Source organism: Sinocyclocheilus grahami, unplaced genomic scaffold (genome assembly GCF_001515645.1).
Source record: "Sinocyclocheilus grahami isolate Dianchi unplaced genomic scaffold, SAMN03320097.WGS_v1.1 scaffold97.1, whole genome shotgun sequence".
NCBI classification, from domain to species: domain Eukaryota; kingdom Metazoa; phylum Chordata; class Actinopteri; order Cypriniformes; family Cyprinidae; genus Sinocyclocheilus; species Sinocyclocheilus grahami.
The window spans coordinates 2,319,414-2,341,896 of record NW_015505276.1 but is presented as its reverse complement, the minus strand read 5'-3'; the positions used below and the strand labels follow the sequence as shown (position 1 = coordinate 2,341,896).

The 22,483-nt window shown below is 40.0% G+C and overlaps 1 protein-coding gene across 1 annotated transcript in view; it reads right to left on the bottom strand.

Moving 5' to 3' along the window:
• Window positions 1-22,483, bottom strand: part of LOC107587964 (rho GTPase-activating protein 44-like) — a 75,316-nt gene that overhangs the window by 28,279 nt on the left and 24,554 nt on the right. Inside the window, exons 2-10 of the mRNA XM_016275949.1 lie at window positions 8,250-8,289; window positions 8,013-8,132; window positions 7,847-7,923; window positions 5,310-5,421; window positions 4,176-4,252; window positions 3,958-4,075; window positions 3,713-3,781; window positions 3,540-3,621; window positions 3,264-3,391 (exon numbers count right to left, since the gene is read on the bottom strand). Of these exons, the coding sequence (XP_016131435.1) occupies window positions 3,264-3,391; window positions 3,540-3,621; window positions 3,713-3,781; window positions 3,958-4,075; window positions 4,176-4,252; window positions 5,310-5,421; window positions 7,847-7,923; window positions 8,013-8,132; window positions 8,250-8,289 (823 nt within the window). The remainder of the gene's footprint in view (window positions 1-3,263; window positions 3,392-3,539; window positions 3,622-3,712; window positions 3,782-3,957; window positions 4,076-4,175; window positions 4,253-5,309; window positions 5,422-7,846; window positions 7,924-8,012; window positions 8,133-8,249; window positions 8,290-22,483) is intronic.

Genomic DNA, 22,483 nt, shown 5'->3' with positions numbered 1-22,483 from the left:
TATCGAGGGGGGCAGTGCCTCCTGAGTGCGTCGATCGAGACACACTGGTTGAAAGGAGCCCAGGAAATCGGGGTCTAAACATCTCCGAAACAGGGAACGAAGTCCGAAAACGCGTAACCCTCACAGTACAGGATTTTAGAGAGGTGGGCAAAGAAGAACGTGCGCACCTACCACTTTCGTGGGATTTTAGAGAAGTGGCAAAGCATAGCGTGCAAAACAAAGGGAACGAAGACATGTAACCCTTACCTTCACAGGATTTTAGAGAAATGGGCAAAGAATCCCGTGCCCATTTACCACCTACGTGGAATTTTAGAAAATGGGCAAAGCAACACGTGCCCATCTACCAGCTATGTGGATTTTAGAAAAATGTGCAAAGCTTCACGTGCACATTTACCACTCACGTGGATTTAGAGAAATGCGCAAAGCCTTGCTTTACGTGGACATCTTACCATATTATCTGGATTTTAAGTTCATGGAAACCCGACCATATCGGCCAGCTGGAAGCGGCCGGCTCACACATCTCAGTGGTGATGGGAGCTCTGCCTAAGACAGCCTTATACAGGAGGATCCTGGTGATGCCCCCTGTACCTCCCGTTCGTTTCCTCAGCAAGACGGAATACGCCGGTGGCCAGGAAGCCCCTCGGGGCGACCAGGCACTGTAGCCCAATTGAGGGCGTCTAGCAAGGGACAGAACGTACAGGTCCCAGGAAACACTGCAATGGAACTATAGAAGGTTACGCACACACAGCCGTCTCAGTCCGTCCTCAATATACAGATATCATGATATTTGGATCGTACTCACCCCCATGACTTCTGTACTGGAGCTCTGCTCCGAGGCTCTTATGACCGGACCGTGCTGCAGGTACCTTTATACATTCTCTAAGGTTATTTTTACACATGACCACCTCGGTCTCCCATTAGTATACATGCTCTCATGATATATGGATCATACTCACCCACGAGGCTTGTCGCCGGAGCTCTGTCCGGGGATCTTTTGACCGGACCATCAGTCAGGCGGTTACCATGATCTGGCCATAGAACCACTAAGAACATCATGGGCCTAGTAGGAGACTGTTTGAAAAATACTTCTACAGCTAACCTCGGTCAGCTGGAGATGGTGGTCATAGAAGGGGGAATTAGAAAGAAGGGGAGAACAGGGTAGATGTTGTACCCCCTACGGGAGAGAGTGAATACCTAGGTATTACTCTGACCCGGACGAAAGCGCTGGTGCCTTGCCCAGGTCTCACCCCTCGGGTTTCGCCTGCCCCCCTTCGACCCACGATACCTCCTACCCCCACCCACAGGTGGAGGCGGGGCGCGAGTCGCGACACTAGCCCTCTGCCACCTCGGTCTCCCATTAGTATACATGCTCTCATGATATATGGATCATACTCACCCACGAGGCTTGTCGCCGGAGCTCTGTCCGGGGATCTTTTGACCGGACCATCAGTCAGGCGGTTACCATGATCTGGCCATAGAACCACTAAGAACATCATGGGCCTAGTAGGAGACTGTTTGAAAAATACTTCTACAGCTAACCTCGGTCAGCTGGAGATGGTGGTCATAGAAGGGGGAATTAGAAAGAAGGGGAGAACAGGGTAGATGTTGTACCCCCTACGGGAGAGAGTGAATACCTAGGTATTACTCTGACCCGGACGAAAGCGCTGGTGCCTTGCCCAGGTCTCACCCCTCGGGTTTCACCTGCCTCCCCTCGACCCACGATACTTCCTACCCCCACCCACGGGTGGAGGCGGGGCGCGAGTCACGACACTAGCCCTCTGTGCCCGTCTCTGACCCTCAGACCAAGACGGGCCAGGACCCCTGGTTTGTTCGGGCTCAGACCTGGGCCTTCGTGGTATGAAGGACTTGAACGCTGCTGAGCGCGACTTCGCCTCCCTGAATTTGTCGACCACCGTCTCAACGGAGGTGCCAAACAGTTCAGAGGGCGAAACCGGGGCATCGAGAAGAAAGTCCCTTTCTTTCTTCCCGATGTCCTCCAAGTTCACCCACAACTGCCGCTCCGTCACCACCATAGCAGCCATCGCTCTGCCCATGGCCGAGGCTGCCTGCTTAGTAGCCTGGAGGGCCAAGTCTGTGGTGCGCCACAGCTCAGCCGTTCCGGCAGAGGAAAGGCCCTGCCCCTCATCCAGGTCCATCTACATTTCCTGCTCTTGTTGGGCTGGGCCCAACTGAGCACTGGCTCCTGGATCAGATGATATTAGAGAGAGGATATCATCGTCCAGTGGCTGTCTCTCGCCCGACACCGATGCGCGGCAGAGGGGAACCCCCCCTTCAGTCTCATCGGCTAGGTCCACCTGAGATCCCCACGAGCTCATTCTCCTCCGTGCCTCAGCAGCGGCGGGTCCTGAACCGCGGGAAACCGATGGTTGTCCCTCTCCCCTCGAGAAGAGAGACAAACGAGAGCGGAGCTTCTTCAGAGAAAAGCTCTCACAGTGCACACAGATTGCCCCCTCGAGGACATCGCGTGCGTGCTCCTCGCCCAAACAAACAACGCATAAATCATGTGAATCATCGGGCGTCAGAAACCGCTGACACGGATGTACACACTTTCTAAATGCTTCACTAGTGCTCGCCATAGTAGGAAAGAAAAGCTCTTACTTTGCTTTTGTAATGCACGCTTCAAACAGACCGGTCAGTGAAGACGAAGAAGGTGAATGATGTACGCTACCGGCGCCTATTTTGTACTAGTCGCGGCGGGAGTGACGTCATGGCTGTCGCCGGCCCAACAAGTTGGTGTTTTCAATGTAGGCTTCAGACACGGGTCACGACGAGGCGTTCCCCATAGCGACCCATAGAGGACGCAGTTCGAAGTTCCACGAAAGGGAACTTTGTATAGTTAATACAGACTACATGAATGACATGCAAAGCAGCCAATCATGATTAGTTTTTTATGTGTCATTTATGGGAATTTAAATAAATAAATAATTCAACAAAGGGAAGTATTCAGCAATATAAAAAAATTAATACAACTATTTGATCAGTGAATGGACTGTAGGTGGGACATTCCACATGATGCTGAGACTATAAAAATCCTGGTCAATGCTACTGTAATTGGACTTGACCAACACAAGGATCCAGATCATTTCAGGTTATCTACAGCATAATGTCTATGAACGGCATCTGTGACATGCAGTTGATTACCACAGACAATCATTTCCACTCATCCCTCAGTTTGTAGAAAAAAAAACAGCATTTCCAGGTATAAATAAGCCATGCGGTGTTATTTTTCAGCAGTCTCGCACCTCTTCCTGCATGCCACATTCGAGCAGCATGGTGACGCACGCTTCGATAGGAAACGCAATCTCCCTGCCACTGATGGCTAGATGTTCCTCTAGGGCCTTTCCATATGATGGCTTCTCTATCCAGGCCTCTGAAACACACCATGATGGACATTCAAATGCAGTCTCCAAAAAGCAACAGAAAGAAGTTTACTTGCAGACCCACACACACACACTTGAAAGCCACCACTTAACCAAACTTGTATGCTCAGACATTAAAGTGGCAGTGGCGAGCCTCACCCTGGTGAGCTTTGATCTGTGGCAGCACACTCTGCAGAATCTCCAAAGACTTCCTGTGATACTCCGCCTGAACCTCTATGAGCTACAGCAAGACCAATAAGAGGACACACACATGTTGTAAGCCAATCCAACTAAAATTACACACTTCACCTTTAGTGCCCAGAGGTACTTGCCGTTTGAAAGTAGTTTGCATAGTCTATTTCTTTGGCCACAAAGTTGTACATGTCCGCTGATAACTGGTCCTACAGAGAGATAGACATGTAGGTCTACATTATCACAAATATTTCAATTTTTTTTATTAAAAAAGGAAGAACATTTTAAGTTGGAGATTATTAGGTAAGAGTAACATACTAATTTTGCCTCGCATTTGTTTAAGTTTTTAATGAAATGCGGAAGAAAGAGTTAGAGGAATCGTCACCCTGCAGATCTCCATCCGATTGGCCGTCTCCTCCATTTCTTCTCTCAAGGAATCAGCCTTAGCTCCGCCCTGCTGCACATTACTAGGGTGACTTGAAGATTTGGACGACTGTTGCCACCTAGAGGTCAGGAGGACCAATGACGCTGTCAGAGCACAACGTGGGCAATGCAGAAGAATCAAGGACAGACATCAACAGTAATTTTGCTCATAGTTCGTACCGTGTCCTTGCAGAATCCATGTCCAGGACGAGTTTGGCTAAATGTTTTCGCTGTTTCTGAATGTTCGGAATTTCCACCTAAACAGCAAACCATGTCCATATGAGAAGAATTAAGCAATACAACCTTCATGCACAAAAATTGTAAGCATTTAGGGATTAGCTTCTAACCTTGTAAAGTTCACTGTATCATATTTAATATGCACATTTGATACACAAAGGCCTCTAAATTATCAAAATAAAATATCAAAACTTTGCTTCAAACCTGCTGCATATAGCCCTATGTTTCCCCCCATAATAAAAACTATATAGCTTTGATCATTAAAATAAGCATTTCAATTACTATATTATTGGGAGATACAGAGTGTTTATATGTTTATACATTTATGTTTATATGCATTTTATGTAAGTAGTCTGTTTTCAGTGTTGGGGAGTAACTAGTTACATGTAACAGAGCTATGTAATTTAATTACAAAATTAATGTTACAGTTACTTATGAAAATGTTAATGATTACAAGGGAGGTTACATCTGAATATTTTCACACACATACAAATATCTTTCCAAAACTGCACTGACTGCTCTAAAATATGAGACACCAATGTTTCATAGGACACGTGCTTCTTTGATTTGAAAATGAATTACAATTGAAAACGTTCAATATAAGTAATCAAAAAGTAATCAAATATAATCAGTTACATTAATAAAGTAATTGAAATAGTTACACTACTTATTACATTTCAAATAAGGGAACTTGTAATCTGTAACCTATTACATTTGCAAAGTAACCTTCACAACGCTGTCTGTTATTCTATATATTGATTTCATCTTTCATTTTGGCCATATAAATATCAGCAGCTGCACCAAAATGCATTTTTGTATTTTTTATTAATTATGTTTTTTGCTCAGCCTGGGCCTCTGAATAAAACAGGTGTTTTTTCCTCCTCAATTTAAAGCTCCATATTCTTCTGTATCATACTACACCATTGAAGCCTGATGTATCAAATATGATACTCAATAATAAAAAAAAGCTTATTCTCACTATTATTTCACATGTCAGGTACTAAATGGTTAGATGCAGATGAAAAAGGTTGCAATATGTGTATTACAGTGTAACTTTGACAGGTAAAACAGGTTCACCTCAGCCAGCACATACAGAGGTTCCACAACATCTCTTTCAATCTGTAACTCAAAGATGAGCAGCTCTTGAGCCAACTTCTCCTCTGACTCACCACAGAGATTCAGCATCTTACTGCAGATGGAGACCACAGGTTAGTCAATGCAGTCAACCAAACCAGGGCTGCATCCTAATCACAAACTTCTCAGTGAATGTCACGAAAGATCTCAAGAGCTTAAATGAGACCAATAACTACCCATATACTTTGATGTTGATGTCAAAGGGTGTGTACCTAATTAAACTCTACATATTTGGTGCTACTTCATCTGCCCCTTGGTAGAAACTACCCAAATTAATTTGGTGCAAACCAACGCAGGTTGCATGGCAAGAGACATTTAGAAAAGAAGCACTGACCACAAGAAGTTTGAATAGGGTTTATCAGGTTTACCCCTGCTGGTAGGTTGTGGTAATTACACAACCTGGCTGAAAAAAAGCGGTTAAACTAGAAGGGATAATCTCGCTGGATGGACAGGACAAAAGAGAAAGAAAACAATTAAATTGACAGTAAAGAAGACAACTAACGAACTAATCTGCCTACGTTGTGGCAAAGTCTTTTTAACCAAAATCTCACCAGATGGACAGGAAAAAATGAAACGGACAGTGAAGAAGACAACTAGCGAACTACATCTTGCAAGACTTGCATCATTCTGGCCGTAGTTTTATCCATTTCTAGCCACCCCACCCCCCAAAAAAAAGCATCTTTCTTTTTCTTCACTGGGTTTACTGGCAGGTTACAAACCAACTTAAGTAGATGCATACTGCCACTTATTGTGCTGGATGACAACTGAGTCTAGGTTTTTAAAGGGATAGTTCACCCCAAAATGAAAATACTGTCATTAATTACTCACCCTCATGTCGTTCCAAACCCGTAAGACCTTCGTTCATCTTCGGAACACAAATTAAAATATTTCTGAAATGTTCCCAGGTCCAGAAACGTAGTGAGCACATCGGTAAAACAGCCCATGTGACATCAGTGGATCAACTTCAGTTTTGCGAAGCTACAAGAATAATTTTTGAGCGCAAAGAAAACAAAAATAACTATTTATTTAACAATTCTTCTCCCCCGAGTTACGTCTTCCGCCGAACATTATGAACAACGAACATTACAGTTGCGTTGCTTTCTATGCAGGGTCTGAGAGCTCTCATATTTCATCAAAAATATCTTAATTTGTGTTCTGAAGATGAACGAAGGTCTTACAGGTTTGGAACGACATACGGGTGAGTAATTAATGACAGCATTTTCATTTTTGGGTGAACTAACCCTTTAAGGATGATTTGTTGTATCCCATAAGTTCACTGTTTCAAATAACTTTAATAACATTTGATCATTTTACCTGCTTCTGGTGATTGTGTGGAAAAAAAATTATTTTATGTAGATATTATCCAGTCTGACAGTGGTCTTATTGTTAACTAAAATTAAAACTAAAACAATTGAAAAATAAAAATTAAGCTGAAATAAAATGAATAATATATAAATCTCATAAACATTAGACGAACAGATATATATAATTAAATAAAAAAAATGAATGTTGCAACAACCACAAATAAAATAATTTTTAAATAAAAATAAAGCTAAATGGCAAAAGCACAATATTCCATAAACAAAAATGAAAACGAAAACTGAAAATATAAAAATAAAAGTAAATATTATATATATATATATATATATATATATATATATATGCATACACACACACACACACACACAAATATATATACATATATTGCAAGCTCAAATTACATGCTTCCGTTCTGATTTTTCTTTGTGCAATTGTTAAATTTGTCTTGCCCAATCTAAGTGATTGATTCACCCTTTTGTCTGCCTTTTCTGTCTGAATTGGTATTATAATACAATTCAGTACTTTTGCTAAAATATTACATCAGTTTGTGTGAAATGAGTGAAGTGATATCTCTGAATCTGAACATATCACAGCTTTTTGGCATCACTTCCTCAGCTCAACCTGGAGCCATTTGTATTGCCATTTTTTAGTGTACACTGACGTCCCATCTGTTAATATCCCACATTTTCCCTTTTTTAATTTTAAGACTTTTACTTGGAAGCAAAATCACATTCTGGAAGACAAGAAAAAATATCTGCCAAAGGGGAAAAAAGTAAAGTTTTTAGAAAAATGATGTAAGTCACAAGTCTTGTGTTCCGAAAAATTTGTCAAAATTAAATTTACGCTTAAAACAAGAAAAATAATTTGTGGTGTTGAAAATTAACTACAATTCATTTTAGAAACTGAACTTAATTCAAAGTGAAAACTTAGTGAAAAAGTGAAAACTTACAAGGAAATGTATCTTGATTTAAGAATGTTTAGATATTTCTACTGGAAAACAAAAACAAACACTGAGAAAATACTAAGAAAAAGACTTTTTGCAATGTGGGTTTTAAAGCATAATTCTCCATTGATGCCCATTCGATTGTAAATTATGATGCAGGCCAAGGTAAACAGTTTGAAAAATCTGTTTAGACATCAAAATACAAAGACAAACTCACCCAAGAAGAGAGTCGTCTCCTAACACAGCCGCTCCCTCCACCATACATTGAGCAAGTATCGTCAGGGGCAACTTTTTCTGCTTAGGAAAAACCACAATCAAGCCGTTATGAGTGTAATTAATTTCAGTGCAGAAAACAGGAGTGTGAGGTGTGGGAGCTGATGTACCGAGGGAGATTTGACTGATCTCTTTTCTAAATCGGTGCCTTGTTGTCCCTGCAGACAGGCGGCCAGCTTCTTATGTGTGCTATGAGAGACCTGCTTTACCAGGTCTAAACGCTTCTCCACCTGAATGCAAAATAAACACATGTGAAGCATATGAGCAGTGCAGTAGAAATAAGAGTAGATTAGAGCAGTAGGTAAATATATACAGCTTGTGTTCAAACTGATCTGATTTCATCTCACCTGCAGCAGGTCTTCACTCAGTACCTCTGTTTTTTCTGCCCTGTAATATCAGAGAGAAGAGGCATTTAGGTGTAGCGCTAGCTAGTTTTGCTTTATATGCAAAAACGCATGCTCCGCAGATTTTTGAATGGATTTGGAAAGCAACCTCATAAATTGTGATAATTTGGATTGTAAAGTCAGTTAAAAATGAAATAAAAAAGTTGTATTGTAAGTGACATTATCCTATACTACAGGCCAGGGTCAGTATGTCTTTGTCTAAGAAATAATATTATTCAGCAAGGATGCATTAAATTGATCAAAAGTGACCGTTTAAAGACATTTATAATGTTACAAGAAATTATATTTCAAATAAATGATTCTGTTGAACTTTCTATTTATCAAAGAATCCTGAAAAAGTTTCATCACTGATACTAATAATAATAATAATAATAATTGTTTCTTGACCATCAATTCATCATATTAGAATGATTTCTGAAGGATCATGCGACACTGAAGACTGGAGTAATGATGCTGGAAATTCAGCTTTGAAGAAATAACACAGAAATAAGTTACATTTTGAAACATATTCAAATAGAAAACAGCTATTTTGAAATGCAATAATATTACACAATATTACTGTTTTACTGTATTTTTGATCAAATAAATGCAGTCTTGGTAAGCATAAAAGACTCAAAAACAATAAACGGTAGAGTATGTATACATTTTCTTTGTCCAATTGACTCATACTGGACTCAAATGTCAACAAAACTTCAATTTAGATAGATAGATAGATCAACAGTGTCTTTGCTGTTGACCTTCAAAGATCAAGAAAGAAGGGCTTTTACATTTGCCAAAAAATAGAACTTTATTTATATCAAAAATAAACAAGCAAGCCAGGCCAGAAGAGAAATACTAACGCAAAAGTAACGTAACGCAACACATTACTTTCCATAAAAGTAACTAAGTAACTTAATAGGCTACATCTTTAACTTCTATAAAGAAACTACAAACTACTAAGCACCAGGTACTAAAACAAGATTATAAATATACAGTTCAGTCATGAAACTCTAGATGGCACATTCTGACGGGTTGTTAACGTAACTGATGATATTCAGAGAGTTAAACGACTTAGCACAAGCTGATTGGTTCATGCTGCATATGCAGCCAATGAGCTTACTGCCTTGCATTTATATGGCTGGCTAGCATTCACTTGAGATTCCTGCAGCACGCTTTCAGAGTTTCTCTGAAACCCTCCACCTTCCCCAGCTCCACCTGTATAGATCTGCTACGGGTTATTTTACATGCTATTTGTGCAGCAGCAGTATGTCTTAAATACTCATGGCACCGTATCGCAATATGCATTGGCAGTAGCAAGTTCCTGTACTTGCTTGCAGCAGCAGCAATAATCTACAACTACCGAAATAACCAACAGCAGCAGCAATTCAGCAGCAGCGTAGCAGATCTATTCCGCCAAGACCAAATACATTAACATTGTCATATCCATCAAAATGCTAAAATCTTCAGAGAGTTGTCATGATTGAACTGGTTATTCCCTTATTAACATTCTATCATTTGATACCAGACCATTAAATTAATCTTGCCTGAATACTGAAAATAGCATAAGAATAACATCTCAGCAGTTCCTATATAACGAGCTGACTGAGAGTCACTACTTTGAGCAATTCAAACTGGGGAGAGGAACTTTTCACAAATGAGTGATCACATCACCCCAGATCACATACTTTTATGAGCTATGAAAATCAATAAAAATAACTTTCACAATCCCCTATGAATGTGCCATATTGAACTCTGGCCATTACATGTTCATAATGAATCACAGCGAGGATGCAGAGCAGGTTCTGTTTCTGCTGAGCCTCAGATAAGCAGCATGACCCATATGGTGCTCACATACATACAGAAGAGCAGGTTGCCATGGCAGCAAATACCAAATGCGAATGAAAATAGACACCAGCACATCTCCTTCCCATCCACGATGACTGTGACTTGTTAAAGTGTAAAAGAGGGTCTTGATGTAGAAAGAGGTGCATTTTATATTTAAGACAGAGACAGCAGCGTGCATGTTTTATTTTTTTAAAAGAGACCATTTTAGAACAATTATGTAATTTGCAAGAATTTACAAGGTTGGAAAACTGAATCTCTAATATTTATATAATTATGTATAGCTATAATTACGTATACAAGTACTGTACATGCTTGACTTTCTTGAGAAGCCTGACAATAAATACTAAATGACACTATAATATCTCATTAAGTAAAACCATTTTGTCACTTGAAATAAAATAAAATATATAAAAATTTTATTTAATTGTAGCTAGTTGCCAAAGGAACATTTATCATTTTCTTTTAGTTAAATAAAAATAATAAAAACTATATAAACACTAAAAAAACCGAATGGAAATAACAAAAACACGCAACAAAATTACTAAAATTTGAAAATGAAAATATAAAAATAGCCTAATTCAAAGTACACAAAACTATAATGAATATATAAAAAAAACTATATTGTAATTATTTCTTAACATAAATAGAAAAGGTGCGGAAAAGCACTTCAGTATGCATCATGGACATGCATCAACTGATAAAAATGTACGCCTTCAATGCGGTGTATATTTTTGCAGATTAAGGCATCTGTCAAATGCTTAAATGTAAATCTGACATAAAATACCTCAAAAAATGTCTGTGCCGTTATCTTTAATGATGAAATATGTAGGCATATTGACCCACAAACATGATAATCATAATAGAAATTGTGTACGCACAGTACACAACACATCCGCCACAACACTTTTGCAGGCATTTTCATGACCCTAAACAAGAAAAAGTCACACAATTTCAAGAAAAGCATCATAGGTTAACCAGTATTTCCAAAAACCAAAATGTGTCAAACTGACCTGCAACATAATCTTGCATTTCTGCAACAGTGAGAAAAATCATATTTACAGAAGTTCATAATGTTTGGCCATTCATCAAATATTTATTTGGAAGACCGCTAAATTTGATCCAAAATTAATTAAATCAACGTTTTGAGATATTGATGAGATATTTATTTATAATTATTTCATATTTAATATAACATGTATTTAATATTTAACTAAATTATATTTTAATTAATTAAACAGATGTAGGTTTAAGCCATATTTAGAAGATTTCTTTCTTTTTCATTCAGCTTCACTGCATGGGGTCTCTGAGGGTTAAAAAAAGGTCATGCGTGACTTTTGAAAGTCTAAAGCCTTGAAATATTCCCTTCACTCCCATTTTGCACATTTTAGCAGCAATTAATAATTAAAAAACTATCATCCAAACAACAGTCTTCGAATTCAGTTTTGCCCTTACTAAAATCAGTATGCTGGTTTTCCTTCTGTTGGTGACTCATCACTCAGTCTGTTTGTTCACTTTGAAGATGACATGAAACAGACCCTATTGACTTGCCATAGAAATGTCCCTAGTCTTATTGTGTATTACTCATCGGTACAGATTATTATATAGCGAAAAAAGTGTTTGATTTCATAATCTTTCATTAAACGTCTCTGCAATGTCTCTAAATGTACCCATTTAAACTAGCCAATATGTGAGCAGACATACTACATTAATAAAACAAGATGCTGCACCGCATGCCAATCATAAACAGCCTACAGTTAATTCACTTATTAAATCTCTCACATTTCACAATTTATTAAGCAGCAGTGTTTTTGTTGCCATAAAACGACTGTAATGCACAGACTCTACAAGAAAATCAGTGTTATGAAATTCTCCCTCTCCTGTTTTTGAGCAGCAATATCCTCCTGTTTCAGGTCGATTGATTAAAAAAAGAAAATAAAACAAAACCCAGGCTGCCTACAACAGATGCTTCGAGCTGAACCGCTCTCCAACACTGCAAATTTCCCAAGGCAAAGACAAAAACAAACAAGCGGCCTGGCAGAGGAGAACAGATGATGCATGTGAATGACCTAGTGCTCTGTGAGACAGGCCTGCTGGGGCCGGGCCAGAGATGAGGCACTGACCGGGGACTTGAGAGCCCAGAGAGTCCCGCGCACATCTACTCGGCCCGTCAGGAGACTCAATAAAGCTCTCCTCCTGTCACTCTTCAGCATGACTCACGGGCAGCAGGACAACTCTCAAAGATGGCAATTAGTCTTGAAGAGGTGTTTCTTTTTATTACGGTGGTTGCAAGGCTGCACTGCGTAGATATTTCCCATTCCTCAGTATTAAACTTCTGAAATTAATTCAGCGCTAAACATACAGATCATTTCGGCCTAAAGTGGGCTGCGCTCTCTTTTTGAAGTCCTTTAACAATTCTACTCTTCCATTATCTTTTACGGAATGTTTGGCATTCATGGGGCTTTCGCCAGCGCAAATCCTCATTTGGCGTTAAAAACTACTGTCAGGATTTACTAAAGACACGCAATGGGAAATTAGCACTGAAAAGGCGTGGACATGGTTATTTTTGTGACTCATGTTACTGAATATGCATTTGTAGGAGTTTCCCTTGTGATCTGTGTTGTGTTTGTTCGAAGTAACACAAATACAAGTCGAGACAACGATGGGCAGTTCTTCTTTTTATTTTACTGTTCAACCACTGAACACCAGCTCCGTTAACACAGGTGTCCTCCTTGGACAACCAACTGGCCAACCAGAATCTAACCCGGAGTACCCCAACAGTACTTGTACTTTATTTGGGGCATATTCAACTCAATACACTACACTTCCTCCCCCCTTAGATGAGAAAATCTCAAACAACAGTTTCGCTTTTAACAAAACATTTCCCCATATAAAGAAATAAACTTATGCTACTGTATGATTGTAATGTCCCATTTAAGGTTTCTTTTTTTTCTCTTACTTTTATAAATCAAGACGGGTTGGTGGTTTTCGTATACGGGTAGGGTAACATTTCTCTTCACAGGTTGGAATTGGTGTTTGTGGCGCTTCACTGAGAGGTACACTGCTATCTTGAGGTGTTGTTGTATCACTTCCATTTGTAACAGTATCTGTAGTGGTGAATGGAACACTCACGGGACCACTTTCCAGAGGAACATTTGATCTTCTCAACTGATCAATGTGTCGTCTCCAGGTGCTATCTGGTGCAATCTCGACTGCATATGACAGCGGTCCTGTTCTTTCTTTTACTTTTGCAGGTGTCCATTTGTGATCTCCGCTGTAGTTTCTAGCGAGCACACACTCTCCAACTTCTAACTCTCTAATTTTTCCTCCTCTTTGTGACTGTTTCATCTCTCTGTCATGTACGGTTCTCCTCAAATTGGGTTTCAGCAAGTCCAGCCTTGAACGTAAGGGTCTACCCAGGAACAACATGGCAGGTGTTCGATTTGTGGTGACATGAGTTGCATTTCGATATGCAAACAAGAAATTGTAAAGCTTCTGTTTTAGTGTGAGCTTCTCTTGTGTCATGGCCCGCAGTGCATTCTTCAAGCTTTGCACAAATCTCTCAGCTAAACCATTTGTAGCTGGGTGGTAGGGCGCTGAGGTCACATGCTTGATTCTATTGTTCTTTAGGAATATCTGGAACTCCTCAGCTATAAACTGGGGACCATTGTCACTCACCAGCTGTTCTGGTACACCAGTCCTTGCGAAAAGTTCTCTCAGAACTATCACCATTTGGGCGGCAGTTGTGGAGGACATGCTAAACACTTCTGGCCACTTTGAACATGCATCAACAACTACCAGAAATGTAGTGCCCATGAAAGGACCCGCAAAATCAACATGGATTCTTTGCCACGGTAACGCAGGCCATTCCCAAGGATGTAGCAGTGCAGGTTTTGGCACCTTTTGCACATATTGACATCCTGAGCAGTTCATGGCGAGCTGCTCGATCTGCTGATCTATACCAGGCCACCATACAAAACTTGTTGCAAGTAACTTCATCTTTACCACTCCAAGATGTCCAACGTGGAGCTCCTCCAAGACTCTAGTTCGCAACTTAGGTGGTACAACAACTCTTAATCCCCACATGATGCAACCCCCATCTAGAGTGAGTTCATCACGACGCAGATAGAATTGCATGAATCGAAGCTTCTGCTCTGCATTCCAGCCAGACTGTATAGCGGAATATACCTGTGACAATGTAGGATCTCTCCTGGTTTCTCTCCGAATCATTTCATCTGTAACAGGAGAACTCTCAAGCTGAGCAATTGTAAAAACATCCAAAGGTGTGCTTACATTCTCTGTCTTAGAATCACAACCAACCAATGGTAGACGTGATAGCCCATCAGCGTTAGCATGTTTGTGTGTTCTTTTGAATTCAATCTGGTATCTATGTCGCCCACCTTTGCATCCACGCTGCTGCTGTCAGCGGAACTCCTTTCTGAGGATTGAAGATGGAAACCAATGGTTGATGATCTGTAACCAAGGTAAATGTGTTTCCATACAGATACTGATTAAATCGTTTCACACCCCATACCAGGCTCAAAACTTCCCTGTCAATCTGTGCATAGTTCTTCTCAGCAACAGTAAGGGAGCGTGACGCGAAAGCTATGGGGCGCTCCGTTCCATCAGCCATCACATGTGACAACACCACTCCAATTCCGTATGGTGAGGCGTCGCATGCTAACCTTAGTGGTTTGTGAGGGTCAAAATGAGTCAGTACTGTATCTGACATCACCAGTTCCTTTGCTTCCTGAAAAGCTTGTGTACATTGCTTGGACCACGTCCATTTCTTTCCTGCTTGTAACAGGGCATGTAGAGGATGGAGAACAGTGGCTAGATTTGGCAAAAACCTGTTGTAGTAATTAATAAATCCAAGGAAGGACCTCAATTGTGAGACATATTTCGGCTGTGGAGCCTCCACAACAGCTTTTAGCTTGTCATGACACTTGTGCAGACCATCTCCATCAATTTTGTGCCCACAATATGTGATTGTCTCCTTGAAAAACTTATTACATCTTGCACGCAGTCCATACTCTTCCAATCTCCTTAAGACTTGTGCTAAGTTCTTCAAATGACTACTGTCACTGTCACCTGTGACAATGATGTCATCGAGGTAGCATTCTAAAAAGCTGTCCTCCTGCAAGTGTAGCAAAAATGTCCTCTATTCTCAGTAGTGGATATTGTTCTGCCTGCAGTACAGGGTTGACAGAGACTTTAAAATCCCCACACAGTCTTAGAGTTACATATTTTTTCCCCACAGGAACAACAGGAGTGGCCCAGGGACTCCAGTCAACTTTTGAAAGTATTCCTTCATCTTCCAACCGATTCAGCTCAGTTTCCAATTTCTGGCGAATAGCATAGGGAACGGGCCTTGCCTTGTGAAACTTTGGAACAGCCTTCTCCTCCAAGGTTATCTTCCCCTTGATATGCTTCAGAGTTCCTATTCCTGATTGAAACACCGCGGCAGCCCTGTCCAGCACTTTTTCCAGTTTTTCTTGAGTGCACAATGATGCAGGAACTGTGACTTGCAGACTTTTTATAGATTTCCAGTTCAACTGAAACTTTCTCAACCAGTCACGTCCCCAAAGTGCTGGTCCCTCAGTTCGTACTATGTACAGATCCAACTCACTCTGTTGATCATTGTACTTTACAGTCACGGGCATCACCCCTAGCGGAACTATGAGCTCACCAGTATATGTTTTCAGTTTGACAGGCGATGGCTTTAACTTAGCTGTCTTGAAATGTTTTTCAAACTCGTGCTGTGACATCACTGAAACGGCGGAACCTGTGTCCAATTCCATTCTGATTGGCTTTCCATTTACTTGAGGTATAAGCCAGATTGCTTGTTTTAAGTCCCTTTTTGGACTGTAGATTCCCAAATTCACCAATCCCGTATCACTTCCTTCATCTGAGTTTTCAGCGACAGCATGCACATTCCTACTTTTGTTTTTCTGAGCCTTGTACTGTCTCTCTTTATCACTGTATTGTACATCAGATCGACACGCTCTTTGTATGTGTCCAATTCTATTGCACTTTCTGCATATTTCAGTTTTGAATCTGCACTGATTTGCTTTGTGTCCACCCCTGTCACAACGATAACACAGTTCAACTTTTTGCATTGTCTGTCTAGGTTTACCTGCAGTGGTTTACCTGGAAATGACATCATGGCAGTGCTGATTGGCTGAAGTCATCACAAGAAAATAAAGGGACATTTTTGAAAAGCTTTCATTGGATATAGATGCTTTTTGCTGCTGAAAAGTGTAGCTGTCACTAACTGCCCATGATAACCAGTCTGGGGTTGCAAAGGGGTGGACAATTTCCAGTAAATTTCCGGAAACTTTCCAAAAATTCCTGGAATATTCCAAAACATCCTGGAAAGTTTCCCAAATTTCTGGAATATTTCCGAAATTTACTGGAAAATGTCCACCTTTTTGCAACCCTAAAACAGTCAAACCCTGAACCCTTGACTGACACTAGAGGTCTTCACAGTCTGGTCCGCTTGAATCTGAAAATCCAAGGTTTGCCTGAGACCCATGCAGGTTCATTTCCAGAACAATGATAAGTGTCTCGGCCATGGGTGGAAAACAACACAATCTTATGGAAACTCATATCTATTTCACATTTTGCCGAAACAGTGGTTGATGTGTATGAATTTTTCAGATTCCATTCGTAAAAAGCTATAAAAGATCCCGGTCATGATTCAGAACTGCAGACGGTAAGTGAAACGGCATCAAATGTCTGTGTTTTGTTGGCATTCGGCGCCCAAGTGCTCGTCACTCTTTAGCTCCACCCACGGCACACCTCCAGGAGCTCAGCTGTTTCCGGAGAGAATCGTGAAGCTGTATCTTTCTTTTAGAAATATGATAAAACAAGGCATTTTGGAGATATGAAGGATGCAGTACTACTCTATAGGTACTCAAGATTAACATGAAATTGGGTTAAACTGTGTGTGTTATGTCCCCTTTAAGCCCCACTAACAGAGATGGGGTAGGGGGTGGAGCTTCATGCTTACTTTTTTCCTAAAAAATAATCTTAATTTTTCTACAAATCACATTGTATGAATTTACCAGATAATGCCATAAAATAGTTATGTTTTCTCGTGAGATCAGGTTGGTTAAAACTGATATTAAAAGCCTCAGGTAAATTCGAATAAAGGTGCTTTACCAAATGGACTTGAAAAGCCCTGAATTCCTATTAAAAAAGCCACATTTTCATTACTCTTTTAAGGCATTTAACAATATTTTATTAAAACAAATGCATATTTAGCAATGCTATGACAATGTTAGCTCTGCCTCTCTGTTCTCTGATTTCATATAAATCATGGAAAGCCGCATCCGAATTACTCGATTAATCGTTTTATCAATTAAATACTTGACAGATTAATTTGATCAATTACTAAACTAATTGTTACTCTAATTGCAGCCCTAATTGTTGCCATACATCAGTTATCCTAAACATGTATATAAAATATTAATTCGATATCAAATATCCTGAGCAACAGGTTTATTGGATTTAAAAATCAGTTTTTATATCCAATTTATTGACTAATAAAAGAAATGTTTGGCAGATGAATTGAATCAATTACACTAATTGTTGCCATATATCTATTATAGAAAACCACCTAAATCCAGCTGATGTAAAACTAGCTCAACTAAATCAAATGAACAAAAATTAAGTATATTTTCATGTTGTTTTCTCTCAAAATAAACAATTTGCAAAAAAAAAATATATATATATATATACATATACAGTATATATATATAAATATTCTCCAACATTTTCGACATACACAAACAACACATAATCTGGCAACATGGATTAACAAAACGTAGATAACAAGAGGTGTTACGAAGAAGAATCAGAGAATGTAGGTAGAAGAATTAGCATACTTTTAAATATACACCTGCTGTGGTGTTTTTTATTTGTCATCTCTATTTGTGGTCTGTGTAATACTGAAAATGACACTGTTCACCACAGGCTGTGAAGACAGTGCTGTCTTTTACAATCTGTTTTTTAAAAATGAATTTATGCATGACATGTTCAAGCAAGAAGGGTACAAATTTTAGGAGCTGAGGAGTCCTCTAAATGTGTCCTATGACCATCTTTCATACCTGGAAAACCGAGTGAATGAAATCCCTGCCATTCAGGTCTATTACGAGCACTGTACGATCCCAGCCAAAGAATTCCAAACACTTCCTGTGTGAGCGGGCTGGTGCCTGACACCGAGGGGACCACAGGAACAATGTGTGTGCGGACGGCCCTAATCACAGACCTCAGAACAGTCAAGACAGCAGCCACACAGACTCACGCCCTTTCTCCTACCCACTTCCTGTCCTGTCTGCAAAACCTCTTCCTGCAATTGTGACTTGAGCAGAGCCACACCACTGCCGGGCCGATCCGCATAATAGCCATTCTACTGCTTTTATTTAAAGACAGAATGAGACTTTATCACTGCAGAGAAGAATAGTGCTGCTATCTGGGCTCTTATCTGATGCCAACAGCCCTGTGGTGGAGGGATTGTTTTTGCCATCTGTTCCTTGGCTCCACTTCTTCCTCCATCTTATTTCAAGCACTTCGTCAGGCCTACAACAGTTGGCACTTTCCAAGAATAGGGTACAAAATAGGGCCTGAAACTCTTAAAAAATTAAGAACTTTTTTCAATTGGTCAGTGAAAAGAGGAGCTCAAACTAAATATTATATGAGCTGCTCTTTTCTATTATTTTATACGAGGTTTGCATTTTTTTTTCAACCCTGCATTAAACAGTCTGTGTAAAGACACCTGAATGCCATTTCAGAAGTGCTTCTGTGCCATCTTTGCTGTGTAATTTTCTGGAATGCACCAATATGAAAATTTTGACTGATAACAATAACCGATTATTCTTTATAATTAAAAACCGATAACCGATATGTTGGCCGATATATTGTGCATTCCTAGTAAATTTGGCATAAGACTAAATGCTGGTTTGTACTAGTTATTTATAAACTTACATTGCCCTTAATTTCAGTGCAACAATGGTGGAAACAATCATAAATTGGTGAGGTTATACATAATGTTGGTTATACATAATTTCATGCACACAACGTGGATAAACTACAAGAAGTTATCATATCAGCTGTGTTGAAGCACTTTCCTGTGAAAAAAAAGATGCTAGAATAGTTTGTTTGGCTACTGTGTGAACTATACTAGCCAATTTACCGAAATTGAATTACCAAAAATTAAGCATTAGCATTAGTTCTGGCAGGTCACGTGAGTCAAGCTTGCATCAGCTGATTCTCAGCTGATCACATATACCTATAGGAATACGACACCTATCGCGGCATTCCTATATAAGCTCTTTTCAGTATTATTCAGCAGCTTTTCAGCTTGCTCAGGAGCAAATTACCCTCCTCCATCCCCAGCTCTTCCTTTCGTCACAGTCAGGACTTGGCTTTCTGATATTCCTTGCTAATCAGACTCCTTTATCTTGAATAAAGTGTTACACTGAAATATCAAGTACATTAATGATATCTGCCTTGTTCTGTTCTGTTAACCCTAGGGGGGTTATTATTGCTGCTCTCCCTGCTCATTCATGACAGGCTGCATAGATGGGCAGGGAGTTTTTTGCCCAGAACAGAACCATACCGCCAAACCAAACTTTATGCTAAGTATCTATCATTTTGACGATAGTGGTCCTGACAGAAATATATTTTTTGTTTTCAGTTTTTGACTAAATGAAAACTTGAATGATGATTTCTGTTTCTAAAAAAAAATCATTTGGTGCATCTCTAATATTAAGGTGAAGTTAATGATAAATAACAGTTCATCAAACATATTTAATAGCTTTAACAATAACAAGAAGTTTCAAATGCTTGACTGATTAATGCTTTAAAATGAAGTAATATAGCCAGTGCTCTGCATTTGTGGAAAGCACTAGTTTTTTCTGAAGCTTTAGGCATCCTTTTAAAGAGTAGCAAAAGGACAGTCTACTAATAATGTACTTAGGCAAGATAGAAAGGTTACATTTGTGTGTTTATGACAGAATATTACATTCAAGGAGTCTCTAAAAGTCTCATATAGCGAGATATGAGGAGAGTTATCTGGAGCATCACACACAGAAGTGGACCACCTCTTTCTTAAGGATGTTCTACATGCAGCCAAAGAATATAATATTGAGAGACTGAGAGCAAAAAATAAGTAATTGTATTTGCCTGGCAAAGGACCAAAATACCAAATATGGAAATTGGCCCTTTGCAAAAACCTGACCCCCTTAGTTACCATTACTATATGCGACAAGCCATTGCGCTCTCACACCACACGTCATGTTCTCATGCAGTGAAAAATACATTGCAGAGCAAAGAGGAAACTGACAACATGCGACAGACAAGACAGAGCAGGTTACTTCTGGTACGAACAATTTTAGTTGTTCAAATTTATCCATTTTTTAAGAAATTCAAACAATAAATACAGTTTTGATGCTGTTTAATGCGTTGAGAGAGATCACTGTAGTGCCCTCACTTCAAGCGGCACGTGAACTGATCATCTTTTTCATATATACTAGTTATAGCACAAAATAAACATAATAATAATTTATGCATTTAGCAGACGCGTTTATCCAATGCGACTTACAGTACATTCAGGCTATAAATTTTTACCAGTATGTGTGTTCCCTGGGAATTGAAAACCCACAACAGTTTGCGCTGCTAACCCAATGCTCTACCACTGAGCCACAGGAACATAGTGAACATCAAGTAAACATGAATGAACATCAGAAGGTATCTTGTTTCAACCGCTGAAAGACATCAGTATACACCCTTTTTCAAGTTCAATTCCACTGACGTAAATCTACTCTCCTGTCCGGCTTGTTTGTCGGACAAAGTACCAGATTCAGCGGTGTGATTGGTCAGATCAATTGTCAATCAAACTCCCAGCAAAGGGTTATGAACACTACAAACACAAACAAATCTCTGTTTACTGGTATTCTACACCGTTATTTTTCTCTTTATCCTGATACATCCTCCGCAGATCTACACACAACATGATACAGAGAGCAAAGCAGCTATGGGTCTGTCATCCTACATGCGTGCAAACAGCCCTTGGCAGTGAGGCAGAGTAAGGGTGTCTACACACTAGAGAAAGCTATGCTGGAGCCTAAAAGAAATCAGTCACAACATTAAAATCACCTAATATAGTGTATGTCCCTCTCATGTTGCCATGTTGATGTGTCGAGGCATGGACTGCACAAGACCTCTGAATTTGTCCTGTGGTATCTGGCAGCAAGATCCTTTAAGTTGCGAGGTGGGGCCTCCATGAATAGGATTAGATAGATCAATTGTTGCCCATAGGTGCTCAATTGGATTGAGATCTGGGGAGGCCAAAGCAGCACCTTGAACTCTTTATCGTGCTCCTCAAACCATTCCTGAACTGTTTTTGCAGTATTTTGGCAGAATTTTAACATGTTTGCCATGAAGGGGTGAACGTGGTCTGCAACCATCTTTAGGTAGGTAGTACATGTCAAAATAACATCCACATGAATGCCAGGACTCAAGGTTTTCCAGCACAACATTGTTCAGAGCATAACACTGCATCCACCAGCCTACCTTCTTCCCATAGTGCATCCTGCTACCATCTCTTCCTCATGAAAACAATGCACACCCACCGGGCCCTCCACCAGACCTAAAAGAAAATGTGATTCATCAGACCTGTTATTCAATCTTCTTCCATTGCTCTGTGGTCCAGTTCTGATACTCGCATGCCTAATGTCAAAAGGCACTTTTAGTGGTAGACAGGGGTCATCATGGGCACTCTGACTGCAGGCCATACGCAGCTAAATGAATGTTTTGACTCCTTCTATCATGGCCAGTGTTAAGTTTTTCAGCAATTTGAGCTACAGTAGTTCTTTCTTTCTCTGACTTGACAAGATGGGCTAGCCTTCGCTCCCCACCCACATCAATGGTTGGTTGTCCTTCCTTGCACCATTTTTGGTAGGTACTAACCAATGCATACCGGGACACCCCGTTTTGAAGATGCTCTGATCCAGTCGTCTAGCCTCAGTCCCTCAGATCTTTCCAGTTACCCATTTTCCTCTTTCCAACATGTGAAATTCAAGAACTGTCTGTTCACTTGCTGCCTATTACATCCCAGCCCTTGACAGGTGCCATTGTAATGATATAATCAATGTTATTGACATATTTGATGATAATATGGCTAATCAGTGTATATACAGCATATACTGTTCTCCAGCAGAGATGAATCATGCATTAAGAAACTATATAGGGTCCGTTTTCATTCATATTTTGATTATATGACAAACACTTGCATTCTTCCTCTGCATCTGGAAACCAAAGGTGTGTAGACGCCCTAAGGTTGCGAGAGACTG